Genomic DNA, 23,648 nt, shown 5'->3' with positions numbered 1-23,648 from the left:
AACTGCTCACACAAGTAATACGGACAGACTTTCTGCACAAATTAAACCATTTGCAATGAGAATTTTGGTTTTGTGTCCAGAAAAGTAGTCTAAAGTACACAGTAATGGTCCTGGAACCAAAAGCACAACGCATTAGACATGGACAAGATTGTTTCATGCACTTCAACAGTCTTTTTTTTTTTCAACAGTCTATTTCTGTCACATCCACAGTATAATATGAGACACAAGGAACGGAAACAGATAAGAGCAGAATTAATCCACTGATAAAAATAACATTTATCACTCCGCAAGTGTGTAAGCTCGCGTGTATACAAGTGTATAAGTGTGTGAGACAGAGGAAAAAGAGATAAGACAGAGAACATCTGACTGACAGTGAAGTCCAAGATAAATTTTGATTAAAAAGTGGAACCATTGTTAGATTAATGTGTTAATTGTTGCATTCTTGCAGTGGTATATGAGCAGCTCATCTACATGATTTAATTGTTTTTATTTTAAATATATTTTTAATTATAAAAATATTAAAAATATGTATGTATATATATATATATATATATATATATTATATAAAAATATAAAAAAATTAAATGTATATATAATTTTATAACTTTAGTTTGAATGCATTTATACTCTCTTGAAAATGATTATGTAATGTTGCCTCCATTATATCCAGACCCAGATGGTGATCTGTGCCTTGAACCCATGTCTGAGGGCCACTGCACTGAATACGTCCTGCTCTGGTACTACTATCCCGTCTCAGGAGAATGCCGTCCTTTTGTGTACGGTGGCTGTGGAGGAAACAGGAACCGCTTCAGCTCCAAACAGGACTGTGAGAGTCAATGTATTCTAGGGAGGAGAGGTAAAGAGCCAATCAGAAGCCAGACTTCAGGTTCCAATATAAATGGTCAGAGGTGATTGGTTGAAAGATGCTAAAGACATTATTATAGCACAATTTAATTACATTTTCTTACCTATTCTACAGATTTTGGATCCTGAGGAGGACTGCCATTTTTAACAGCTAAACTGAATTTTATCTCACTAAAAATACTATATTTTGTACATTGCCATCTTATATGTATATTAGTTTATCACATATCTCATCATGTTTGCATTTTACTTTGATAGCACCACACATTGTTGCACTGTTGTAGTGATACATGCTTACATATGAATTTCTTACAAATATGCCATGTTTTATTTAAAAAAAAAAAAGTTTGATGCTTATAAACCAAGTGTAAATGCACTATTAATATAACTGAATATGCGTTTATAACCTGTCCACCATGAGATTTGTCATTTTGCACTAGTGGTTCTGTTTGTAAAATAATGTGAGACAATTAAAACAATGAAATGAATATATTTTTGAATGAGCTGTATAGTTCGCTGTGGGTTGGTGGGTGTGTGCGTGAGAACATTTTCACATCGTGACCTCTGATTTTGGATTGTGTTCTCTGAGCTTGGCCCTGTGGTGTGTATAAATGCTGCCATATTGGCTTTTCTTCAGAAATGTTTGTCGAGTCGTGTCTGGGCGGCGTCTCCTGGGGGCAGGTGGAAAAGTGAATAGACTATCTGTATTAGTGGGTGGCTTACATGTGCACATTTGTGAATGTATGTGTTTCCTTCCTCATTATTTGCACCTCTCTATATCTTCCAGTCTTAACAGCTTTACCCTCCTTTGACGTTCCGTCTTATATAATCCCCCATCCAAGCTGCTCCCTGTTGCATCCCGAGGTTTCTCGCTCTTTACATATGTCCCAGCAGTAGGGGGCATGTGTATCAGGCCGTAATCCAATTTTGAGAGTGTGGTACAAGTCAGAAGACAGGACGCCCTTTACAGTCTAAGGGGAAACCCTGAGTGAACTTCACTGTGTACACTACAGAGAACAGATGCTCTTTACACCTGCTTTAAAATGCAGGCTGTATTTTTAAGATTTAATGAGCTTCCTTTAACGTCATGTGGAATAAATATATCATCGTCCAGCCCAATGCACAATGTTTACAATGTCTAAAGGTGATTGTTAATGAAGTCTCCGAACTTCGGAGCCCTTAATAGCAAAGCAATCAATCATTAAAGGGAAGTGGGAAGAAAACTCATTAAACTTATAAGCATGAACTGCAGAGCAATTAACTCACAGGGAGGTCTAAAAAGGGACACAAACATTTGATATGGCTACTGACCCTGAAAACTGTGGAAACAATAAAACAGACCCGTATAAATCTTATAAATGGCTTAATATGGATGCACAGTAAATAAAGTGCTGCGCTGTCCATGGTACTGAATGGCTTTAAATGAGTTGGTAAATTCTCAACATGCCTGCTAAACTATAAACCTTATGATAACAATTTTTTTGTGACATTGAGTGGTTGTTTATTTTGTATAATGAACTGTTTATAAAGGGATAGTTCACCCAAAAATGAAAATCCTGTCATTAATTACTCACCCTCATGTCGTTCCAAACCTGTAAGACCTTTTCAGAGTTCAAGTTTTGTTTTTCATGTCATACAGCTGCTTATTTCAAAAGAAATTGTTGTAGGCTACTCTACATGTTCATATTAATAGCCTATATGTGTTTATGCATAGGCCTGTTTGAAAATGTTTTGTTGCTGCTCTACCCAGTTTGAAACATTTTCATTTTCAAATGTTATTGTCTATTAAAATAAGGCTGTAGCTCATATAGTATCTTATTATTCATATGTTGATATCTACTGAAGCCTTATGATCACAGTAGCAGAAACACATGTAATTGAGGTACTATTATCATGATCATTACCATTATAAAGCTTTCTTTGGGCAAAATAGGACAAAGGCAAATGATTATCAATGTGCTTATTCACACAGATGCAAATAAAAAATATATATATTTTTAGCTACATAGCCGTGACCGTGACGTCTAATGTGTCACTTTGTACGTCTGAAGCCTGAATACTATGGGATTTTGGCCAGACGGCTACCAGTTGGTTTATCAATCGACAAAAAGTGCAGCTTTCACACCCCATAGTCAGTGTTGCCAAGTCCGCGGATTTCCCGCGGAATTGGGCTAATACACTGTTGCCGCCGGTTGAAGCGCCAACAATAACGTCATATTTAGCCCCTGAAATAAGAATTTAGCAGGAGAACCCAGACCAAAAACAAACAAACAAACAAACTTTATCCCCCTGAATGTGATTTTTAACGGGGACCCCCCTCGAAATGCTCTTGGGCTAGTTCTAGGCTAGTTTTGAGTAGCAGTTGGCCGGGTTTTGTTATGAAAACCTGGCAATCGTGGTACTGCCTTAAACAAGCGTCAAAGACTGACACGAAAGAGAAGAAATTAATGGAAAAAACATTATTTTTGGGCACAAAAAGTATTCTTGTAGCGTCATAATATTAGGGCTGAACCACTAATATCACCTGGACTATTTTAACGATGTCCTTACTACCTTTCTGGGCTTTGAAGGTTGCCTTCTGTCTATACAGGGTCAGAAAGCTCTGGTATTTCATCAAAAATATCTTAATTTGTGTACCAATCAAAACTGTGACATGAAATTCATACGAAATATTGCCACCTTGTAAAATTATGTTTTCTCATGAGATTGGGTTGGTTAATCTACAGATAAAATAGGCTACACTAATAAAATGAAGTTTTCAGCTCAAATAAATAATGTCTATTTTTTTGTTTGTTTATTGTATGTGATAAGGGACATGCTCAGATGATCAGCCTTTCGTTTTTTCCCGCTTCATATTAGCTAATTACAGGCGGACTACACATTTAAGATCAAAGTAGACTATCTGTTTTATATGGTGACGGTAAACGTGTACAGGCGCATCAATCACCGCCTCATTTTACTGGGAGGAACCCAATAAATGACGTTATTGCTGGCGTACGACTTGCAGCGTAATTGGGCTTATACTAAATGAATGCACATCCAATGGGCAAACAGTCCAAGCGGATATTATGAGCAGCCAGGGAGATATCAAACCCACTAAATCACTCGTATGATTCAATGCGACATTAAGTTGACACTGAGTTGTTGACTTGCTTGCCTTTTTAATAGCACTTTGGATTCACGATCCAAAAGTTCTGGTTGACCTAACAGTGCTTCACTTCAGAAGACTCTCCTCTGTGCAGGTAGGTACTTTTGCATCAGATTCAAGGGAATAGATTACTCAAAAATAACAATTCTGGCATAATTTACCCAGAGGTTGGTTGTTCCAAAGCTGTTTGACTTTATTTATGGAACACAAGAACATTGATATCTTCTGTCACCATTGCATTTTTTTTCTATATGAATTGTGACAGGCTAACACAAAAATATAAACTTGAACAAATTTGGAACAGCATGAGAGTTAGTAAAATGACAGTTTTAACTAGTTGAACAGGTGCAAAGGACACGTTTTATATAAAACATATTAGTAATCATTACGCAGAAAATGTTAATCTGAAAGCCTTCTTAAAGTACCTGCCTGAAAATACTTGCGCCTCCGTTCAACAGGGCAAAACGATGTGGCTCCCACGGACCCTCCTCGCTCTGGCACTTCTTTGCGCACCGGTTTCCAGCCTCTGCTTACCAACGTACGACCCCGTGTCCAACTTTCTTTGCAACAATAAAGTGTTCTCCGAGACGAATGATAACGGGCAACCAGCAGATTCCCTGCTGGACAGTCTAAACCTCCTGTACAAGTCAGCACACGCGCTTTCCTCCGAGGAGCCGCGCGAAAGGAGGACGATACCCGCGTCCAAATACAGATACTTGAGCCAGACGCAGCTCAGGAGTAAACTGTACCGCAACAGTGCGAAGAGCGATCGACGCAGCCAGGTCACTCTTTCCCTCGATGTCCCCACCAACATTATGAACATCCTCTTCAACATTGCCAAAGCCAAGAACCTGCGCGCAAAGGCGGACGACAACGCGCGCTTACTGGCGCAGATTGGAAAGAGAAAATGAACTCTTATGACACTTTAACATTTTTTGTAACCAGCTGAGGCATGTTATCTCTAATTTAATAATGTAATAAAAGTTTGTTTTTTTTCAGTTGCATAACAAATTAGCAATACTGGAAATTAATGGAACTTATTAACAGGTGATATAAATGTCTTGGGAACGCGTAACGGACTTGTCACGTTTGTTGGATTTAATGCTGTTTAATAGGAAACTATTTAAAATTTGGCGCATTATCTAACAGTGAGATTCATACTTGTGAACAAAACAACTGTTTGGCCAATTTCTAAACTTAAGCTTTAAAGAGATTGGAGTATGTCATATCTGTCTCGGAGGAAAGTAGACCACGACATAAGCTATTTTGCAATGCTCCTTCATCTCTCCCTTTTCTTTAAACATGGAAATTCACAATTTGCCTGTGCATTTCAGATGAAAGTTGACCTGATTAGTATACATATAAAAAAAATAACAGACAGGATGGTTACAGATCTGTAAAGTTGTGAAAACGTTGGGTTGATAAAACCGACAGTTGAATATTTTTGTACTGAAAATAATTATTTATCGTTTAATAAATAAATAAATGCAAATGTAAACAAAGTGTCCATTCAAAGGAAATTATTTCGACGGAGAATTTCGTTGTGTTGCACATCTTAAGAGACATAAGAGTCGACAAACATCACTCAGAAAACTTCGCAACTAAGCTATCATATTATAATAGTCAACGTTTGGACTTTCAGAACAAACATTAAAAATAAATGTTATATAGGCCCATGGATAATTCTAAATTATAAAATTTGTACTAAATATTACATTAAATATTAAATGATTAAATATTACAAGTACATATATTGAAATTCACAGATACGTAACATTTAAATATTGTAAAAATTAAATCTAAATATTTAAAACAATATTTAGATTTAATTTCCACAATATTAAAATGCGCGTTTGTGATGCATATATATATATATATATATATATATATATATATATATATATATATATATAATTTAAATATTGTTTCAAATAAATATTTTATTTATTTATTATAATTTTTTATAATAAATAAATAACGCGCATTATTAAAATGCGCGTTGTGTTATATATATATATATATATATATATATAAATATATATATATATAAAAGTATACACACACACACACACACATATATATATACACTACCGTTCAAAAGTTTGGGGTCAGTACATTTTTATTGTTTCTTTCTTTTTTTTTTTTTTAAGAAATTAATACTTTTATTCACCAAGGATGTATTAAGTTAATAATTAACAGTTTATTAAAAGTTAATAATAAATAATTTACATTGTTATAAAATATTTATATTTTGAATAAACACTGTACTTTTTAAACTTGTTATTCATGAAAGAATCGTGAAAAAAAAATTACAGGTTCCAAAAAATATTTGGCAGCACAACTGTTGATATTATCCAACACTGATCATTCTAATAATAAATCCGCATATTAGAATGATTTCTGAAGGATCATGTGACACTTAAGACTGGAGTAACAGCTGATAAAAATTCAGCTTTTCCATCACAGGAATAAATTCTATTTTAAAGTATTGCAATATTACTGTTTTTTTTTTTTTTTTTTTTTTTTTTTTTTTGTATATTTTTAATCAAATAAATGCAGCCTTGATGAGCATAAGAGACTACTTTAAAGACTATTACAAGTCTTACTGACCCCAAACTTGTGAACGGTAGTGTATATATATATATATATATATATATATATAATATTATATATATCTATATATCTGTATATATCTCTATAATCTAAATATTGTTTCAAATAAATGTTTTATTTATCTATTTATTATAATGTTTTCGTACGAAGAACGTACGAATCAACTTCTTCATCGTCATCCCGACTTTTAAACACAGACTTTTATTTTGAAGTAAGATCTCTGTGGGCGCCATCTTCACCTCCGCCAGCTCACAGCATACGTCACCCTAGTTGACGTGGAGGAAAAGAGCGTGAATGACTGTCTGATCATCTCGTTTACTGCTCTCAAACATTCCGCAAAATGATCAAGAAATTTGACAAGAAGGACGAGGAGTCTGGTAAGATTAATATTAAATACATGCTGACACATTATAGAGTCAGTGTTCTATAGATAACAGCTGATTTCAGCGGCCGAAATGATGTCGGTTGTTTTGCTAAGGAAGAGCGTCTGCAGGCCACAGCGAAACATCTGTAAATGGAAATACAACTTATTTAACACTAAATATTAACGTGCATGTTGGAGTTTTATACTTACTTCTGTCTTTGAGTGGCGGATAAACTGTGTGATTTTGCAGTGTCCTGTCATATGTGTTTATTTAATCTTTAACTCGGAAGCTAATGTGCTAGCAATTCCCTTTATTTTGATTTACAGTACAAATGTCAGCGGTGAAGATCCTATATATGCTTCGTGGATTTTCTCCATAAGCTTTGTATTTTATACGTTTAAAAATGTCTGACTGGAGATGATTAAAATGGATAAATGGTTGCAAAGGACCACATAGATGCTAACGTTAGTCTCTCCTGTCATAACTTCTATAATGCACTTAAACTCTGGTTTTAGTTTACTTTGCATATAGGATTTACATTTCATATGTGTGACTAATATTTCTGCTTTGAAGTGAAATCAGACGAAGAGTCACATATTGATGCTTTTTTTCTTTTATAACTTATTCTGAGCACGTTTCTAGAAGAAATAACATCTTATGTTTTATAATTGAATAACTTACAAGTTATTACATTAACCCAATATTGTACTCAAATGTAGACACATAGATTTCGATAACTGATAGTTCTGTTTTGATGTATTTAGGAAGCGGCTCAAACCCCTTTCAGCATCTGGAGAAGAGTGCTGTACTACAGGAGGTGAGTTTGATGCATTTAAAAATCATAATAAATCAGATAAATGTTTCTTTAGTACTATATTTTACATCGCATGTTTGTTTAAAAGGCTCGGATTTTCAACGAGACACCCATCAATCCGAGAAGATGTCTACACATCCTCACCAAGATCATCTACCTGCTCAACCAGGTACATTATAACTTACTTATCCAGCAGTTTCCCACTACAGTTTCTCTTTTTCGCTCTGTATGGATTGATCCATAACTAACCTCTTTTATTTTTCAGGGTGAGCACTTTGGAACCACAGAGGCCACTGAAGCTTTCTTTGCCATGACAAGACTGTTCCAGTCTAATGATGTAAGAAACTTTACAGCCCTGTTTGCTGTTTTTTTTTTCACTGGTGTTACATATTGCATTATGTATAATATAATTTAACGACAGCAAAAAAAGTTATACACAATCATTTTAGTACACAAAATTTGCCATTGTTATTAACCAATACAAGTGTGGACGATATATCTGTGTTTATTATTTCCAGGGTTATTGTTAAAAATAAAAACTTCTATTTGAAAAATAGTTTAAATAAAACTGAAATTAAATTAAATATAAAAATTAAATATGGTAAAAAATACTACAAAATAAATAAAAATTAGAAATACCTACCTGAAATAAATTTAAGTTAAATTTATAAATAAATAAATAAAATATAATGAAAGAAAAATGTAATAAAATTACTAAAATTAGTCAAACTAAAATTAAAAAGAAAATATATGAAATATATAAATCAAAATATTAATGAAAATTGAATAATATGAAAGTAACACTGACCACTCTGTTTTTAGTTCTTGAATTAACAGTTAATAATTAATGCAAGTAATGTGTGTTTCCTGCCATGGGGCTGAAATTCTGAATTTAAAATCAGAATAAAATGTATTGACGTGTTATAATTTCTCATTTTGCCTCGTTTTAGCAAACCCTGAGAAGAATGTGCTACCTGACTATAAAGGAGATGGCCAACATCTCAGAGGATGTGATCATTGTTACAAGCAGGTGAGCATTTTATGTTGCTATAGTGCTGTAGTTCTTATTTGGTGAGATATTTGCAATATACTTCTTTCTAACATATATAAATAGTATAACAACACGTTGTTTGATGAGGAGTGGAAATCTCTGCACACGCTGCCAATATTACCTTAAGAAGAACGCTGATTAATGTTTTGTTTGTGTCTCAGCTTGACAAAGGACATGACTGGTAAAGAGGATGTTTATAGAGGACCGGCAATCAGAGCTCTCTGCAGGATCACTGATGTGAGTCTCAACTCAATTTATCTAGTGTATAGCAGTCTTAATTTGCTGTCAGTTAGAAATAAACTATATATAAACTAATGGAACTGATATAAATAATCCTTCTGTGCTTCTTTCATATTATCCATCAGACCACCATGCTGCAGGCTATTGAACGATACATGAAACAGGCCATCGTAGACAAAGTGCCCAGCGTCTCCAGCTCTGCTCTAGTGTCCTCACTGGTACATATATTTAAAGTTATATACTTAACTGTTTATTATTCTTATTCCGACCTCTAATGCTCTGTTTGTGTATTTGTTCTTCAGCACATGGTGAAGATGAGCTTTGATGTGGTGAAACGCTGGGTCAATGAAGCTCAAGAGGCAGCTTCAAGTGATAACATCATGGTGCAGGTTAGTAAAATGTTTGCATCCATTGTCTTATGACTTGATCTGTCCGTCTCTAATAAAATGATCTCTCTCCACAGTACCATGCTTTGGGTCTTCTCTACCACCTGAGGAAGAATGACCGTCTGGCTGTGACCAAGATGCTTAACAAATTCACCAAGTCTGGCCTCAAGTCTCCATTTGCGTACTGCATGATGATTCGCATTGCTAGTAAACTGTTGGAGGAGACAGAAGGAGGGTATGTGTGTTGGACTTTTTCAGACATCATGCAGTTGCATATAATGTAGACTTACTTTGTCTACGTGTGGTTTAACAGGCACGATAGCCCGCTGTTTGACTTCATTGAGAGCTGCTTGAGGAATAAACATGAGATGGTGGTTTATGAAGCAGCCTCCGCCATCGTCCACATGCCCAATTGCACCGCCCGTGAGCTGGCTCCTGCTGTTTCCGGTTAGTCTTTCTTCTTTGCTTTCTTACTAGAGAAGACACAGTGCACTAGATGTTCAAATGAATTTTCTGTTTCCCTTTCCATAGTTCTCCAGCTGTTTTGCAGCTCTCCCAAAGCAGCCCTGCGTTATGCAGCAGTACGGACTCTTAATAAGGTTGGTTTAAATAGGATTTAATTCGTAACTGGCTGTAGTATCTATAAACTACCACATGGAGACACCAAAGAACACATTTTTATGTTCAAAGTCATGCTTTGATTACACAAATGTGACCCTGGACCACAGAACCAGCCTTAACAGCATGCATTGTATGGGTTAAAATGATAGATTTCTCTTTTGTGCCAAAAATCATTAGGATATTAAGTGAAGATCATGTTCCATTAAGGTGCTTTGTAAATTTTCTATCGTAAATATATCAAAACTTAATTTTTGGTTAGTAATATGCATTGCTAAGAACTTCATTTGGACAACTTTAAAGGTGATTTTCTCAATATTTTGATTTTTATTTACCCTCAGATTCAAGATTTTCAAATATTGTCTAATCCTAACAAACTATACATCAATGGAAAGCTTATTTATTGAGCTTTCAGATGGTGTATACATCTCAGTTAAAAAAAAAAATGGACCATTATGACTGGTTTTGTGGTCCAGGGTCACAAATAGTGCAAAAACTACATTCTTAATAGGGTGAAGCAAAAAATCTGAATTGTTTGGCTTGAAAAAAAATACACAGGTGGCAATGAAGCACCCGTCAGCTGTGACCGCATGCAACCTGGACTTGGAGAACCTGATCACTGACTCCAACCGCAGCATCGCCACCCTGGCCATCACCACCCTGCTGAAGACCGGCAGCGAGAGCAGCGTGGATCGCCTCATGAAGCAGATCTCCTCCTTTGTCTCTGAGATCTCAGACGAGTTCAAGGTGACTTCATCACCAAAACAGTGAATTTCAACTAAATTAGAAAACAAACAATCTTCAGATGCATATTCAGTCACGTTTTAGGACCAAACGTTCCTGTGATAATATTCCTGTAAACAATGTGTTTTCATAACCAAATGGTGTGTTTGTTTTCCAGGTGGTTGTGGTCCAGGCTATCAGTGCTCTGTGCCAGAAGTATCCCAGAAAGCACAGCGTGATGATGAACTTCCTTTCAAACATGTTGAGAGATGATGTAAGTTCATTCAAGGACATTAGTTCCCCTTTTATAACACTGGAGCCTTGTAATCTCTTTTTTTGGGCCAAATTATTATTTAATTATCACCAACATACATACTTTTTCTATTAGACATGTTTAATTTTTTCGTTTGCAGGGTGGATTTGAGTACAAGAGAGCCATTGTGGATTGCATCATCAGTATCATTGAGGAAAACCCAGAGAGTAAGGAGACAGGCTTGGCTCATCTGTGTGAGTTTATCGAGGATTGCGAGCACACCGTACTGGCCACTAAGATACTTCACCTGCTGGGGAAAGAGGGACCACGTACCCCTACCCCCTCCAAATACATCCGTTTCATCTTCAACCGTGTTGTGCTTGAGAGCGAGGCGGTGCGGGCAGGTGAGCAATGTCACGTGACCTTTAACCTATGCGTTAACTTCCTCGCAATGAGCTTAAAGACCTGCTCGTGCCATTTGTAAGATTTCAGGAAGCTTGTGTTTGTAATAAAGCAGTACAGTTTTTTTTTTTTGTTTTGAGCGCCACACGTGTCTTAATAATTAACTGCAGTCCGATTGCAAGTAGTAGTAGGCAGGGATGATAATCTGTAATTAATCTCATTCCAGAGACTAAATTGAGCAGCTTTAGGACATTTAAGCATTCTTCTGTTCTGACTCTCCTCTCACGTTTTTCTTCAAAGCTGCTGTAAGTGCACTCGCCAAGTTTGGGGCTCAAAACGACGACCTGCTGCCAAGCGTCTTGGTCCTGATGCAAAGGTAAGCCTTTAGAGGCAGAAAGTGTGTTTGGGGAAGTGAGTGATTATACTGGTAATGTGAGGAAGTAAACAAAGAAATGTGTGTTGGAAATCAATGTGAATGTTTGTTAAAATTAAAAAACTGAAAATTCTTATGTATTTGATCGAAGTAAAAGCTATGCAAAGCTGAAAATTATGGAAGCCCATTTCCACCACTGAATACTTTTTTTTTTAAAAGATAATTGCGAGTTTTTATCTTACAATTCAGTTTTTTTCTTCCAGTTGTGAGTTTATATCTCACAATTCTGATGTTTTTTTTTCAGAAGTGTTTATATCTCACAATTCTGCCGCTATTTCTCAGAATTTTGAGTTTGTATCTTGCAATTCTGAATTTATAACACAGAATTGCGAGTTTATATTGCAATTCTGAGAGAGAAATTCAGAATTTTGATACAAACTTGCAATTCTGAGGAAAAAAATGTTCTTAGAATTGAGGTTAAATCTCAAAATTCTGAGTTTTTGTCTTACAATTGCTAGTTTATATTTTGCAATTCTGACTTCAGTTCTCAGAATTGTGTTTTATCTCTACCTTTTTTTTTTTTTTTTTTTTTTTGTTGTTTTTAGTAAAAGAGAAAAGCCTCATTAAAAAAAAAAATTACGTTAACTTTTCCAGTTTTTTTTTTTTTTTAACTTTTTTTTTTTTTGTATAAAAATATCTAATATCCACCAGAACGTAAGAATAATGTCTCGAAAATGTTGCTTTTTGCCCATTTCTGGAGAGAAGTGTTTTAAGATGCTTATTTACTGTGTGTGTCTGACAGGTGTATGATGGACAGTGATGATGAGGTGAGAGACAGAGCCACATTCTACATGAACGTCCTGCAGCAGAAGCAGAAAGCCTTGAATGCCGCTTACATCTTCAATGGTGAGCGTTTGTGTTGAAGTGGTGGTTTTAAGATTCTTATTGTGCATCTGATATTGTATTTGATCTGATTTAGCTCACGTGAGTGAACAGTGGTTGTTAAATGGTTTGTTGGCAGGTCTGTCCGTATCTGTTCCCGGACTGGAGAAATCCCTCCACCAGTACACATTGGAGCCATCTGAGAAACCGTTCGACATGAAGACAGTTCCCTTGGCCACTGCACCCATCACCGAACAGAAAACAGGTATGTACCTGAGCTTCACCAGCACACACTGCTTATGATCCAGAGGCCAATAACTTCATTATCCTAATCCTTGATATTTACAAAATAACGTGTGCTCACATAACCATTTTGTTAATTTCCTAACATTGTTTGGCATTAATTTGGATGCTAATCATCTTACGTCTGTAACCTGGTTTTGAGGTAACTCACATAGCTTATCCAAAACTGCACAAGTTCACTTTATGTTTCTCTTTCATTCCAGAAATTGCACCCGTGGCAACAAGCAAACTACCCGAGAAGCTTGCACCTTCCCGCCAAGACATTTACCAAGGTAAGAAGATTAGCTAATTGGCAAAACAATGGCATATGGCACCATTAAAACGGAGTCTGAAGCAAACGCTGCCGCATTTCAACCAGTTATTTTTCTCCTTCAGAGCAACTCGCAGCCATCCCAGAATTCCAAGGCCTGGGTCCCCTGTTCAAGTCGTCCGAGCCGGTTCAGTTAACAGAAGCAGAGACGGAGTATGTGGTGCGCTGTATCAAACACACTTTCGCAAATCACATGATCTTCCAGTTCGACTGCACCAACACGCTGAACGACCAGCTGCTGCAGCGGGTCCTCGTCCAGATGGAGCCGTCGGAGGCCTACGAGGTGCTACATTATGTTCCTGCACCAAGCCTCCCCTACAGCCAGCCTGGGTCCTGCTACAGCCTGGTCCGGTTACCAGAGGATGACCCCACAGCAGGTAAAGGATGAGTGATTTCCAGTATTATGTCAACTTATATTGCTTGGGCAGATTTGAGTAAGTTCTCCTTAATCATTTTTCTGTTTTGTTGTTTGCTTTTGTCTTAGTCTCTTGCACGTTCAGCTGCACAATGAAATATCTCGTCCGGGACTGTGATCCCAACACGGGAGAGCCTGATGATGACGGTTATGATGATGAATACGTGGTAAGTAAATTTTCAAAATCAGTTCACGCTGATGAAAATGGAAAAATCAGTAGCCATTCCTCACGCCGTGTTTTGTTTCCTTCCCAGCTTGAAGATTTAGAGGTGACAGTCGCCGATCACATACAGAAGGTGTTAAAACCAAACTTCGGTGCGGCGTGGGAGGAGATCGGAGACGAGTTTGAGAAGGAAGAGACGTTTGCGTTGGCCACAGTCAGAACTTTAGATGGTAAGTTTGCTTAAGGAATGTTGACCTCAAAATAAACACAAATGAAGATATTTTTGATGAAATCCGCGAGCTGCATAGACAGCAATGTATCTGCCACCTACAAGACCTAGAAAGGTAGTAAGGATGTTGTTAAAATAGTCCACTTCCTATCAGTGGTTCAACTGCAATGTTTTGAAGCTACAAGAATACTTTTTGAGTGCAAAGTAAACAAAAATAATGACTTCATTCAACAGTTTCGTTTCTTCCATGTCTGTGATTAAGGAGCAAACAGAGCTGGAAAAAACATAATGTGAAATGATCATCTCTTTATCGTGTTTGTCTTCACAGAGGCAGTAAATAACATCATTACCTTCTTGGGCATGCAGCCTTGTGAGCGCTCAGACAAAGTTCCGGAAAACAAGAACTCACATGTTCTGTTCCTAGCAGGTATTTACTAATTTCATCACTCATTTTTCAGTTTTGAGAGACTTTGTTTCTTAAATGTGTATTCTAATGATCTTGTCTTTCTGAAGGTGTGTTTAGGGGCGGTCATGATGTTTTGGTGAGGGCACGTCTGGCTTTGGCTGATGGGGTCACTATGCAGGTGACTGTTAGGAGCACAGATGAGAACGTGGTTGACGTCATTCTGGCCTCTGTCGGCTAAACGTGCAATGTTTTGAGCGACCTGCTCACATGCCAATCTGGATAATTGTGCTTTTATACGTATCAATATAGTAGCTCTATAATGTTTCTCACAACCATCCTTGTGGCTTTACTTGAATCCACTGGAACATTGCGTTTCTGTATTTGTTTTGTTCTTTCTGAGAGATTTCTGAAACATTGTGCCACTTTGATTCATGTGGAAAACATCTAATCATTGTTTCTCTGGTATTTGAGCTGTTTTGGCCTCGTGTCACAGCTCAGGAGAAACAGTCCTTTACTACAAACCTTTTCATTTACCCAAAATAAAAGAGTCCGAAAGATTACAAAACTGGTTTTAGTGTTTTTTTTTCTACACAAAGACCTTTTTATTTGAATAAAAGCATTCATGCTTAGAGCAGAAATTTATTTACAAGTAATGGCATTGTATTTGAGCAAACTCTTATTGAATGTTGTAATGACTGTTTGGGTATTTGTTGAAATACTTTAAATTTCATGCATTTACATGTGACTGGCGTTTCACACACTCTTCGGTTTCATAAACGGATTTGAATAATTTCTAACAACTTATTTGAGGCAATATTTCACTCATGACTTATTTCAGAATGATCACACACCTCTCTTTCTCAGAATGAGTTGATAAAGCTGAGGTATGCGTTAAAGAAGCCTGTGGGATCCTCCAGCTGTGGATAATGACTCACATGCTCATCTAGAACTGATACTGTGGATCTCTGCACTAGTTTCCTGTAAATGAGAACAAGAGAGCAGGAAAAGCTGTTATATTGTAATATAGTGCCCAGGAACAGCTTGTTCTGTCTTTGCTCTTATCACAGCTTAGCTGTTTCATCTTTGTTTATATGATTAGTTCCAACTTGAAACCATTAGTTTTACTTATATTAAATAACCCTGTAGAGCCACAGATTATGCACCACTTCTCAAGGCACATTTTTAAACTCCTCTTAATTAAACACACCTGATTCAACTCATCAGCTCATTAGCAGAGACTCCCAGGCTTGAAATGGATTGGGAGACACTGGGGAAACTGGAAATGTCTGTGCTTTTAATTGTTTAAATCATGAGGAACCGGATTAGAAACTTTTTAATTATAATCTTTTAAAATTGCATGTGATATTATGCACAAAAAATCAAGTGAAGCTAAAAACATATGCAAAAAATCTGTGGCTTAGAGGATAAGTTACCACTTTTCATACAAGAAAGCCTCTGTTCAAATCTCACTATTTCTTTACTACATTTATTTCTCCATAAGCTAATCATAGAGATAAAGCATTGTGATTTGTTCCCAGAGTCCTAAGTTTAAATCTTGTATTTTTATAAAAATGTTATCAAAAGCAAAACAAAGCACCCAGTGCAAAACTAATCCAAAATTGCCAAACCGCTCCAGTGGCTCAGTAGCTAAACTGTTATGTTTTTATCTGGGAGACCGGAGTTCGAATCCCCGAAATGCCACACTTGTTGCAAGAGCCATGATGGTGCAGTGGCTGAACACAGTGGTTGTGGACAAAGTTACACATAAAGTCTTGGGTTCAAATCCCACCTCAATGTGTTGGGATTGAAATCAACCCACAGAAAGGAAATGCAGCAGATGTTTAAAATACTTTTTTATCCAATTTTGAAACTAATAAAACACCTAGGATTTGAACCCACGTCACTCATGTTGGCACGACATCTTGCGCCATGAGTTCTAACCGCAGGACCACCACTGGCTGACAAAAACAGCTATTTTTTTGGTGATGAGTAAGAAAAAACACATGCATGTTGAAAAAAAACGTATTTACCAGTGATACCAATAAGAACTTAAAAGTTAGTTTAAACAGTTACCATATATAAATATAAACTGACATATACTTACTGGTAGAGTTGGATAAACTCAGGATGTGGATTAACTGGATCAAGTGGTCCATAAATCATGTGCACTACAAAGTAAAAAAAAAGAAAAAGGTGATAAATCAGTGATATTTGCAAAGAACAAATGTTACAGCCACAATACACTACCTGAAGTGATTTATCTACTACTCATCTTCCGAAGCACAAAACTATTTATAAAAGACAAAAATTTAGTCGCATCCTGCACTGCTTGTATAATATAGTATGTTGTGCTGCATTCAACTAATGTAATGTAAATGTTCACTTAATATATACTGTCACCTCAAACGCTTATTGCCTGGGGTGCAGACGGCTTAAGCAGCTTCCATAGTGATTTTCATTGGATTAAACTACTTAGCCTCAATAGCACTGCCCACGGCCGAGTTTTAAGCAAACAACCGTCGTGAGTCATATTCAAATACTTCATTCCGGTAGCATGGTGGCTACTCCAGCACAGTATGAATGGCGTGTGTACTCACATGGTGTTGAAGTGGAGGTCAGAGCCCCGACCCATCTCTCTCTGTGTTTCAGCCTCTGGTTAATGTACTGCAGGATACTGGGTAAGACACAACAAATGACAGTTTGTGACAGTTATTATTAACAAAGGCAAAACACATGGAGAAGTTTGGACACCTGTCCATGACCAGATTTCCATCGTTGAAGCGAATGCCTGTCCACATATCCCAGAACTCGGCTTCTGTTGGCTGGGTGTACGGTCCAAACACATCCCTTATTCTGTAAAATAAATACAATATTTGCAATCGAAGCATTAGGTCACAGCTCAAATTAAAAGTAAATGATTTATAGCTGAGTACAAATAGTTTGAACTGTGTACTAGAAAGCATAAAAGTATACACCACTCCCATTTCAGACGCTCCACTTACCCTCTAGAGAAAAGCTGGTAGTTTATTAGACGTGTAAGTACAGGTGAAATAAAACCAGAGTCCTTCAATACCTAAAGATGACAAAAGATTGGAAATATTCACATCTCGTATTTGAAAATGAACACAAATGTGCTTTTATAAAGCTCAAACTCACTTTCTGAACGAATCTTGGATAATGAGTCTCAGGGAATATTCCTTAGAAGATTAAAAACAAAAAAAAACATTTATAAATCTCCATTCAGAGCCTAAAGATATGTACTCCAATTTTCTAAATAAATAATATACCTCCATTTGAAAGGCAGAGGCTGTTTATTATAATATGTCCGCTTCTGTTATGGTCACTCCTGTGTGTTTAACTGCACGTGAGAATCACCCAGATCATATTGACAGGAATATTAAGCTAAATTATGCCGAGGAGGTTTTTTAACAATCCTTAGGGCTCACCTATACAGTAACTCGAGAGCTACAGTGTCTCCATAGTCATGTGACAGGATGTTGATCCTCTGCTCAGACAGACCCAAATGAGCAACCAGGGCCTCAACCACACTGGCCTGCTCGAAGATGGAGTAACGGTGTGGTCGCTGCAGTTATATAAAGGTAATGATTAAAATCATGCATAACAAAATTACTTAAAACAACGACTGCATGGGTTTCATCTCACCGGTTTGTCTGAAAAACCAAAGCCAACGAAGTCAAGGGCGATGACTCTATTAAAGCGCTGAGTCAGAGAATCCCAAATCTACAAGACAGAATGAGAAACATAAGATAACAAAATGTACAGTTTTACACTATTAAAATGCCTCTGTTTACCTTATACCAGTCATAGCTAGAAGTAGGAAAGCCATGAAGCAACAAGAGGACATCAGAGCTTCCTACAACACCAACTGACTCTGTTGACAAACGGGAATACAGTATATTATGTTATGGAATTGAAAGAGAGTCACTTTGTAAACAAAGCTTGTGATATACCTTTATAGAAGATGTTATTGCCTCTGAATGTGAAGAAGTGACCGGAAGATCGCCAGGTGTTGAGCGCAGGTGAGAGTTGCGGCGGAGGGATATGCAGATACACCGCGAGCAGAGGAATGCACAACAGACCGACGTGAAGCCACCACTCCCTGCTTGCGCGACGAGTAGATCCGCACTCACTTCCAGTCGGCTGCTGACAGTAGGTGTTTTATTTTATTGTGTGTTGTATATTGCATTAACACAGTAAACTGGTATTTTGTTGCTGGAAGGAGAGGTGCAGACCGATAGACATATGCCTGTTAACGCAGGCATCATAACACGTGCTAAACTAGTTATATTCAAACTGTACGTACAATAACAAGTGCCACATGCTGCGCGCTAGTCATCTGACAAGATAAGTTACTTACAGGTGAGTCGTGTGACATTCTCGATTCCTGTGGTTTGTCACAGTGTGTGTCGGTTGTTTTTGCTGAGGGGTTGAAATGTGTGCTGTTGACTGACATTAATAGTCTGTCACTGCGCTGTCATCGGCAGAATCCGTATTTGCATGGCCTTAACACGTCCTTTTGAGACTGTTATCAAGCGTCGTGTTACCAAGGATCCAAAGGTCTCGGGCTAAAAGTAAACCTCGCTTACGCCCCTAGTGGAGCGGATGGTAAACGGCAATAATACATACAAGAGGAAACGTGTTTGTTTGGTCGCTGCGTGCAAAGATGTTGAGATGATCACCTCTTTCCTTTTTTGGTCAATAAAGTCACAGTAAGAACACATGAGACGTCAAACTGTGAGCTAGTTAATGATGTGAACGTGTGAGAGGACAGATTTCAGATTTCAAAAGCTCTTCCAAAGCTCTTTGGTTGTTTGTTTATGAGGGAGGTAGATGTTTATGTATTTAAAATGATTATTCGCAGTTGTTTTTGTCTTGTGTTAGTGTTTGCATATTCAGTCAGTGCTTCTGTAGTAAAGCTTGGTTGGATGTTTGTGGTCTAAAAAAGGATTATGATTATTAAAGCTTGTATCAAAATGACTTCTGATGTCTATTTTGCGGACATGTCTTAATCTAGAACGGATTAAATGTTGCATAACAATAACTTTTTGCTGGGCAATAAAACAGACACAGGCACATTTGGCAGCTCGCCCTTTTAGGCTGTGACCCTGGACCACAAAACCAGTCATAATGGTCAGTTTTTTGAGATTGAGTTTATATTTCTGATTTATACATACGTTTATATATACATATTTATACATGTATGGGTTGTTAGGATAGGAGAATATTTGGCTGAAATACAACTATTTAATTATCTGGAATCTGAGGGTTCAAAAAAAAATCTAAATATTGAGAAAATCACCTTTAAAGTTGTCCAAATGAAGTTCTTAGCAATGCATATTACTAATCAAAAATTAGGTTTTGATATATTTCCAGTAGGAAATTTACAAAATATCTTTATGGAACATGATCTTTACATTAATGATTTTTGGCATAAGAAAAATCTATAATTTTGACCCATACAATGTATTGGTGGCTATATTGCTACAAATATACCCCTGCTACCCTGACTGGTTTTGTGGTCCTGGGTCACATATCTACAGTAATCAGCGATAAATGAGAGAGAATTTTGAGGAATGAAACGAAAAGGAACTGCATGAAATTCCTAGGTGAATCATTTTGTCACTTTCATGGTATTTCATTTAATATTATCAAGAAATCAAATGATGCATTGTGATATTATATTACACTTTTTTTTGGATCACTAACACTGCCATATATCACACTTAATGTTTAAAGTATATTTTTAATAGTAAACCCATACGTTGCGATTTAAATTTATGCACTTCAGTCATGTTCAGTTCTATTTGTTATCTAAGGACATGGGAACATTATAAGTATTCATGAATATCCCACCCAGTACAACCAAATATTTCAGAAATTGACACCATATAAATGTTTATTTATATATTAGTTCTAGATTAGGCTAAATATAACACACTAAAGACTGGAGTAATGATGCTGAAAATTTAGCTTTGATCACAGGAATAAATTACATTTTAAAATATTGGAAAACAGTTATTTTAAATAGTAAAAATATTTCACAATATTACTGCTTTTGCAGTATTTTAAATCAAATAAATGCAGGCTTGGTGAGCAGAAGAGACTTCTTTAAAAAACATTAACGTTGTGAATATCAGAGATACAAACACATTAGGAATGACAAAGATGAGATGGAAATTTTGTAGGAAGTTTGTGTTGTCTCACGAACGACTGACATATCATATACATTTTATGAAGTAGAAAAATAAGTAGCATTTTTCTCTACTGATGTTGTTGTGACACTGTTGGTATTAATCTTCTGGATTCATTTTTGTTAAACAACTAAACAGGACTAAATATATTTTTTAGGGCGACAGAAATCTGAAGATAGACTCGTAGCTTTATCAAAATGCACTGATTTTATAGGATTTTCTAGTTTTCAATCTTAAATTTGATTAACAAAATAAATGCATACACCAAAATTCACACTCTGCATGTGTTTTGTTTATGTATGTGTGTACTGGTATTCACTATGTTATTGGAATTTTGGTATCCACAAGTATAGTGATACCAGTAAATTTTAAAAAACCTTGTGGGGACGTTTTTGTATTTTGTGGTAAAATTTGGTTGTGTGGAGTATAGGTTTAGGGGTAGGATTAGGGTAAGGGAACAGAAAATACAGTTCGTATAGTAGAAAAAACAGATTTAAACTGTGACCACTGTAGCTGAGGCACACAAAACACACTTCTATCTAAGGCCAGAACTATGCAAAACATTTTCTGCATGTGGTAGAAGCCGGAATGCCAGAATGCAATCATTAAAGATGACTGGGAAAGGAACATTGCGACCCACAGTCCTTCAATCAATCCTTTTTATTCTGTCCTTTGTGGTTTGATACTGTTATTTAAAGCCAGTTAACATTAACACTGAAGCCTACTTTCGTTCTTAGTGGTGATGACTAACAAAAATAAAGGGTGGGAGACATGAAGGATCTAAATTGAAAGTCAGATTCAGAAAAAGAGACAGAGTGAATGCTTGTGTGAAGGGGTTCAGAGGCCATGAGGCTGTTTATATTACTTATGAATGAGAGTCTCTGTTTTATAAACTTCCCTCTGCAAGTCCAAGCCAAGCTGACCACAGATATTGAGCACTGGCAGATATCGCATCTGCAAAGCTGGTCACTAGCTAAGAACATTTTCATTGTATAAATTTATTTTTCTTCATGTTTATATTTTGGTACAATATAGTTTTAACACTATTGCAGGTGCAGTTTAACATCTTACAACTGCTTTGAATACAAACGTACAGAATTTGTGTTCATGAAGCAAAGCTTTTCTGCACAGTTACTTCCATCTGGTGGTCAAAAAGATGAGGTGGACTTACTATGAATCAAAAGACTGAAATGCAACTTAAGACTTGAGTACCATAGTCATGCACTTCAACACACATGAGTGACCCCAAAATATTCCTTAACGTATTTACAAAAAAAAGCCACAAAGAGGAAAAACAATACAGTTGATTAAGCATAAAATCTATCCAGATTGTTTTTAAGACTTTATTTAACAGATTATTCCTCCAAATGCACATATGCTTCACAAAAGAACAATATTTACTTGCATTTTAAAAGTTGGCCTAATGTGCATTTGTACTGTTGTAATTATTAATGCAGATATATTTACTGTCCACAAGGTGGAGCTGCCTAATTATACCAATCTCCAGCAAGTACTTATTATAGCTATTAATCAGTAAAAACTGCTTAAAAATGTCAGCATCTTTTTGTTTTCTTTCGTCTGTGTAACATTTCTGTAGTTAAGGTACTCGTTCCACATTCAAAAAAGCAAGATGCCCTAGTTTGACCCTAATTGTAAAATATTTGCTTCTGAAATGTCATAAGTTGTACATTTTATGATATTTATGTATTGTTTTTACTTGTTTATTTATCTTTTAATTTTTACTGTATTTTCCCCATATGTTCTTGTTCTAATGTTTATATCCTTCTGATATCGTTAATTTAAAAAAAAAATTGTAAAAACTCACATTTACTATAATATGACTGACAAAACAACACAAAATTAGTTGAAAAAAAAATTATAAACATATATTTTAGTATAAGTAAACCTAACCTAAGTTATGCTAGTTAAAGACATCAGATTTGAACAGTCATGATTTTATCATTTGAAAGCCGATCTAGGCCAATTAACTGGTAGATTCTGCTGGTCAGGATCCTGACAAATTAGTTTGAATTATTTTGATACCGAAATCTGTGTCCGCTCAATCAGTTGTGCAATAAAAAGTAATGTGTATGGCACAAATAGCATTTATAGTCCGTATCTCATATTTCCTTAATGTCTTGTACCTTTGACGGTGTTAAACATGGTGCCACACAGACGGGTATGCATTGAAATGATATGCAGATGAGGTTTTGCATAGTAAAACTAGGGGGAGGAGACGGGGTGGAGATGCACGTACGCACAATCTTTAACTGACTGAGATTTATAAAGGGATTTTTGCTCAGGTTCTGGCGTTTGCAAGGAAAACGTTTGTGCGTATGCAAAATCTGACTTTTATGCATACGTATGCTTTTAGGATGAAAACTGATGAAACTATAAGTGAGACCTCTGATCCTTAAGTTTTCACTTAAGAAATTTTTACTTTAATTGGTTTGCTCAAGCATATTTCCAAATAACCTGCACCTCCAACTTTGGTTTTCAGTGAACCAAAATTTATTTTGCTTGAGAAACATTACCAATACACAGTCCCAACTTTTTCATTTAATTTAGTCAAGTGAATTTTACATCAAATAAAATGTGATTTTCAATAATTGAGATCTGACAGCATCACATAAGCCTTATGTTTTATGTTTTCAAATAAAACAAAAATCCTAATATCCAGACCCCAAACACATTCTCTCAAATGCATTCTCTCAAATATAGCCTTACCTGTGCATGAGCAGATGTCCATCATTACAGTCTGTCCTCATGCTTCTGTTGTGGTGCAACCATCCAAACATCCCTGTAGAAATGTAAATAAACAAAGACATTATTCCATATTGTATACAAACTTTCAATTGTACAACACAGTTAAGAGTCT

General features: G+C 36.3%; 4 protein-coding genes across 5 annotated transcripts in view; 3 read left to right on the top strand and 1 right to left on the bottom strand.

Moving 5' to 3' along the window:
* The window catches only part of col7a1l (collagen type VII alpha 1-like), a 70,196-nt gene extending 69,284 nt beyond the window's left edge, over positions 1-912 (top strand). The window contains exon 110 of the mRNA XM_051107308.1: positions 671-912. Within this exon, the coding sequence (XP_050963265.1) occupies positions 671-912 (242 nt within the window). The remainder of the gene's footprint in view (positions 1-670) is intronic.
* Positions 913-3,226: 2,314 nt separating this feature from the next.
* Positions 3,227-4,971, top strand: ucn3l (urocortin 3, like). Its single transcript, XM_051108375.1, has 2 exons — positions 3,227-4,106; positions 4,471-4,971. Exon 2 carries the CDS (start codon positions 4,480-4,482, stop codon positions 4,921-4,923), a length of 444 nt encoding a protein of 147 aa, XP_050964332.1. The 5' UTR covers positions 3,227-4,106; positions 4,471-4,479; the 3' UTR covers positions 4,924-4,971.
* A 1,878-nt stretch (positions 4,972-6,849) lies between these two features.
* Positions 6,850-15,108, top strand: copg2 (COPI coat complex subunit gamma 2). The gene is made up of 23 exons (XM_051107749.1): positions 6,850-7,002; positions 7,755-7,807; positions 7,893-7,973; positions 8,070-8,141; positions 8,755-8,834; positions 9,017-9,092; positions 9,221-9,313; positions 9,398-9,484; positions 9,559-9,716; positions 9,795-9,928; positions 10,013-10,080; positions 10,658-10,846; positions 11,001-11,096; positions 11,236-11,479; positions 11,778-11,853; positions 12,653-12,756; positions 12,872-12,997; positions 13,239-13,307; positions 13,411-13,722; positions 13,830-13,927; positions 14,015-14,153; positions 14,481-14,579; positions 14,666-15,108. Exons 1-23 carry the CDS (start codon positions 6,966-6,968, stop codon positions 14,794-14,796), a joined length of 2,622 nt encoding a protein of 873 aa, XP_050963706.1. The 5' UTR covers positions 6,850-6,965; the 3' UTR covers positions 14,797-15,108.
* A 16-nt stretch (positions 15,109-15,124) lies between these two features.
* On the bottom strand, positions 15,125-19,162 carry mest (mesoderm specific transcript). 2 transcript variants are annotated; one of them, XM_051107751.1, is made up of 12 exons: positions 18,937-19,162; positions 18,530-18,719; positions 18,371-18,450; positions 18,222-18,299; positions 18,005-18,141; positions 17,846-17,904; positions 17,715-17,755; positions 17,561-17,631; positions 17,310-17,411; positions 17,156-17,232; positions 16,663-16,726; positions 15,125-15,536 (listed from the first exon to the last, which is right to left on the bottom strand). In XM_051107751.1, exons 1-12 carry the CDS (start codon positions 19,030-19,032, stop codon positions 15,419-15,421), a joined length of 1,113 nt encoding a protein of 370 aa, XP_050963708.1. In that variant the 5' UTR covers positions 19,033-19,162; the 3' UTR covers positions 15,125-15,418. The 2 variants fall into 2 exon arrangements, with proteins under 2 accessions (XP_050963708.1, XP_050963707.1); XM_051107750.1 differs by having other exon boundaries at positions 18,530-18,722; positions 18,937-19,161.
* Between the last annotated feature and the right edge of the window lie 4,486 nt (positions 19,163-23,648).

The sequence above is a fragment of the Labeo rohita genome, chromosome 4 (genome assembly GCF_022985175.1).
Source record: "Labeo rohita strain BAU-BD-2019 chromosome 4, IGBB_LRoh.1.0, whole genome shotgun sequence".
Taxonomy (NCBI): domain Eukaryota; kingdom Metazoa; phylum Chordata; class Actinopteri; order Cypriniformes; family Cyprinidae; genus Labeo; species Labeo rohita.
Note: the sequence above shows the minus strand (reverse complement) of the source record. Positions and strands in the feature narration are given on the sequence as shown.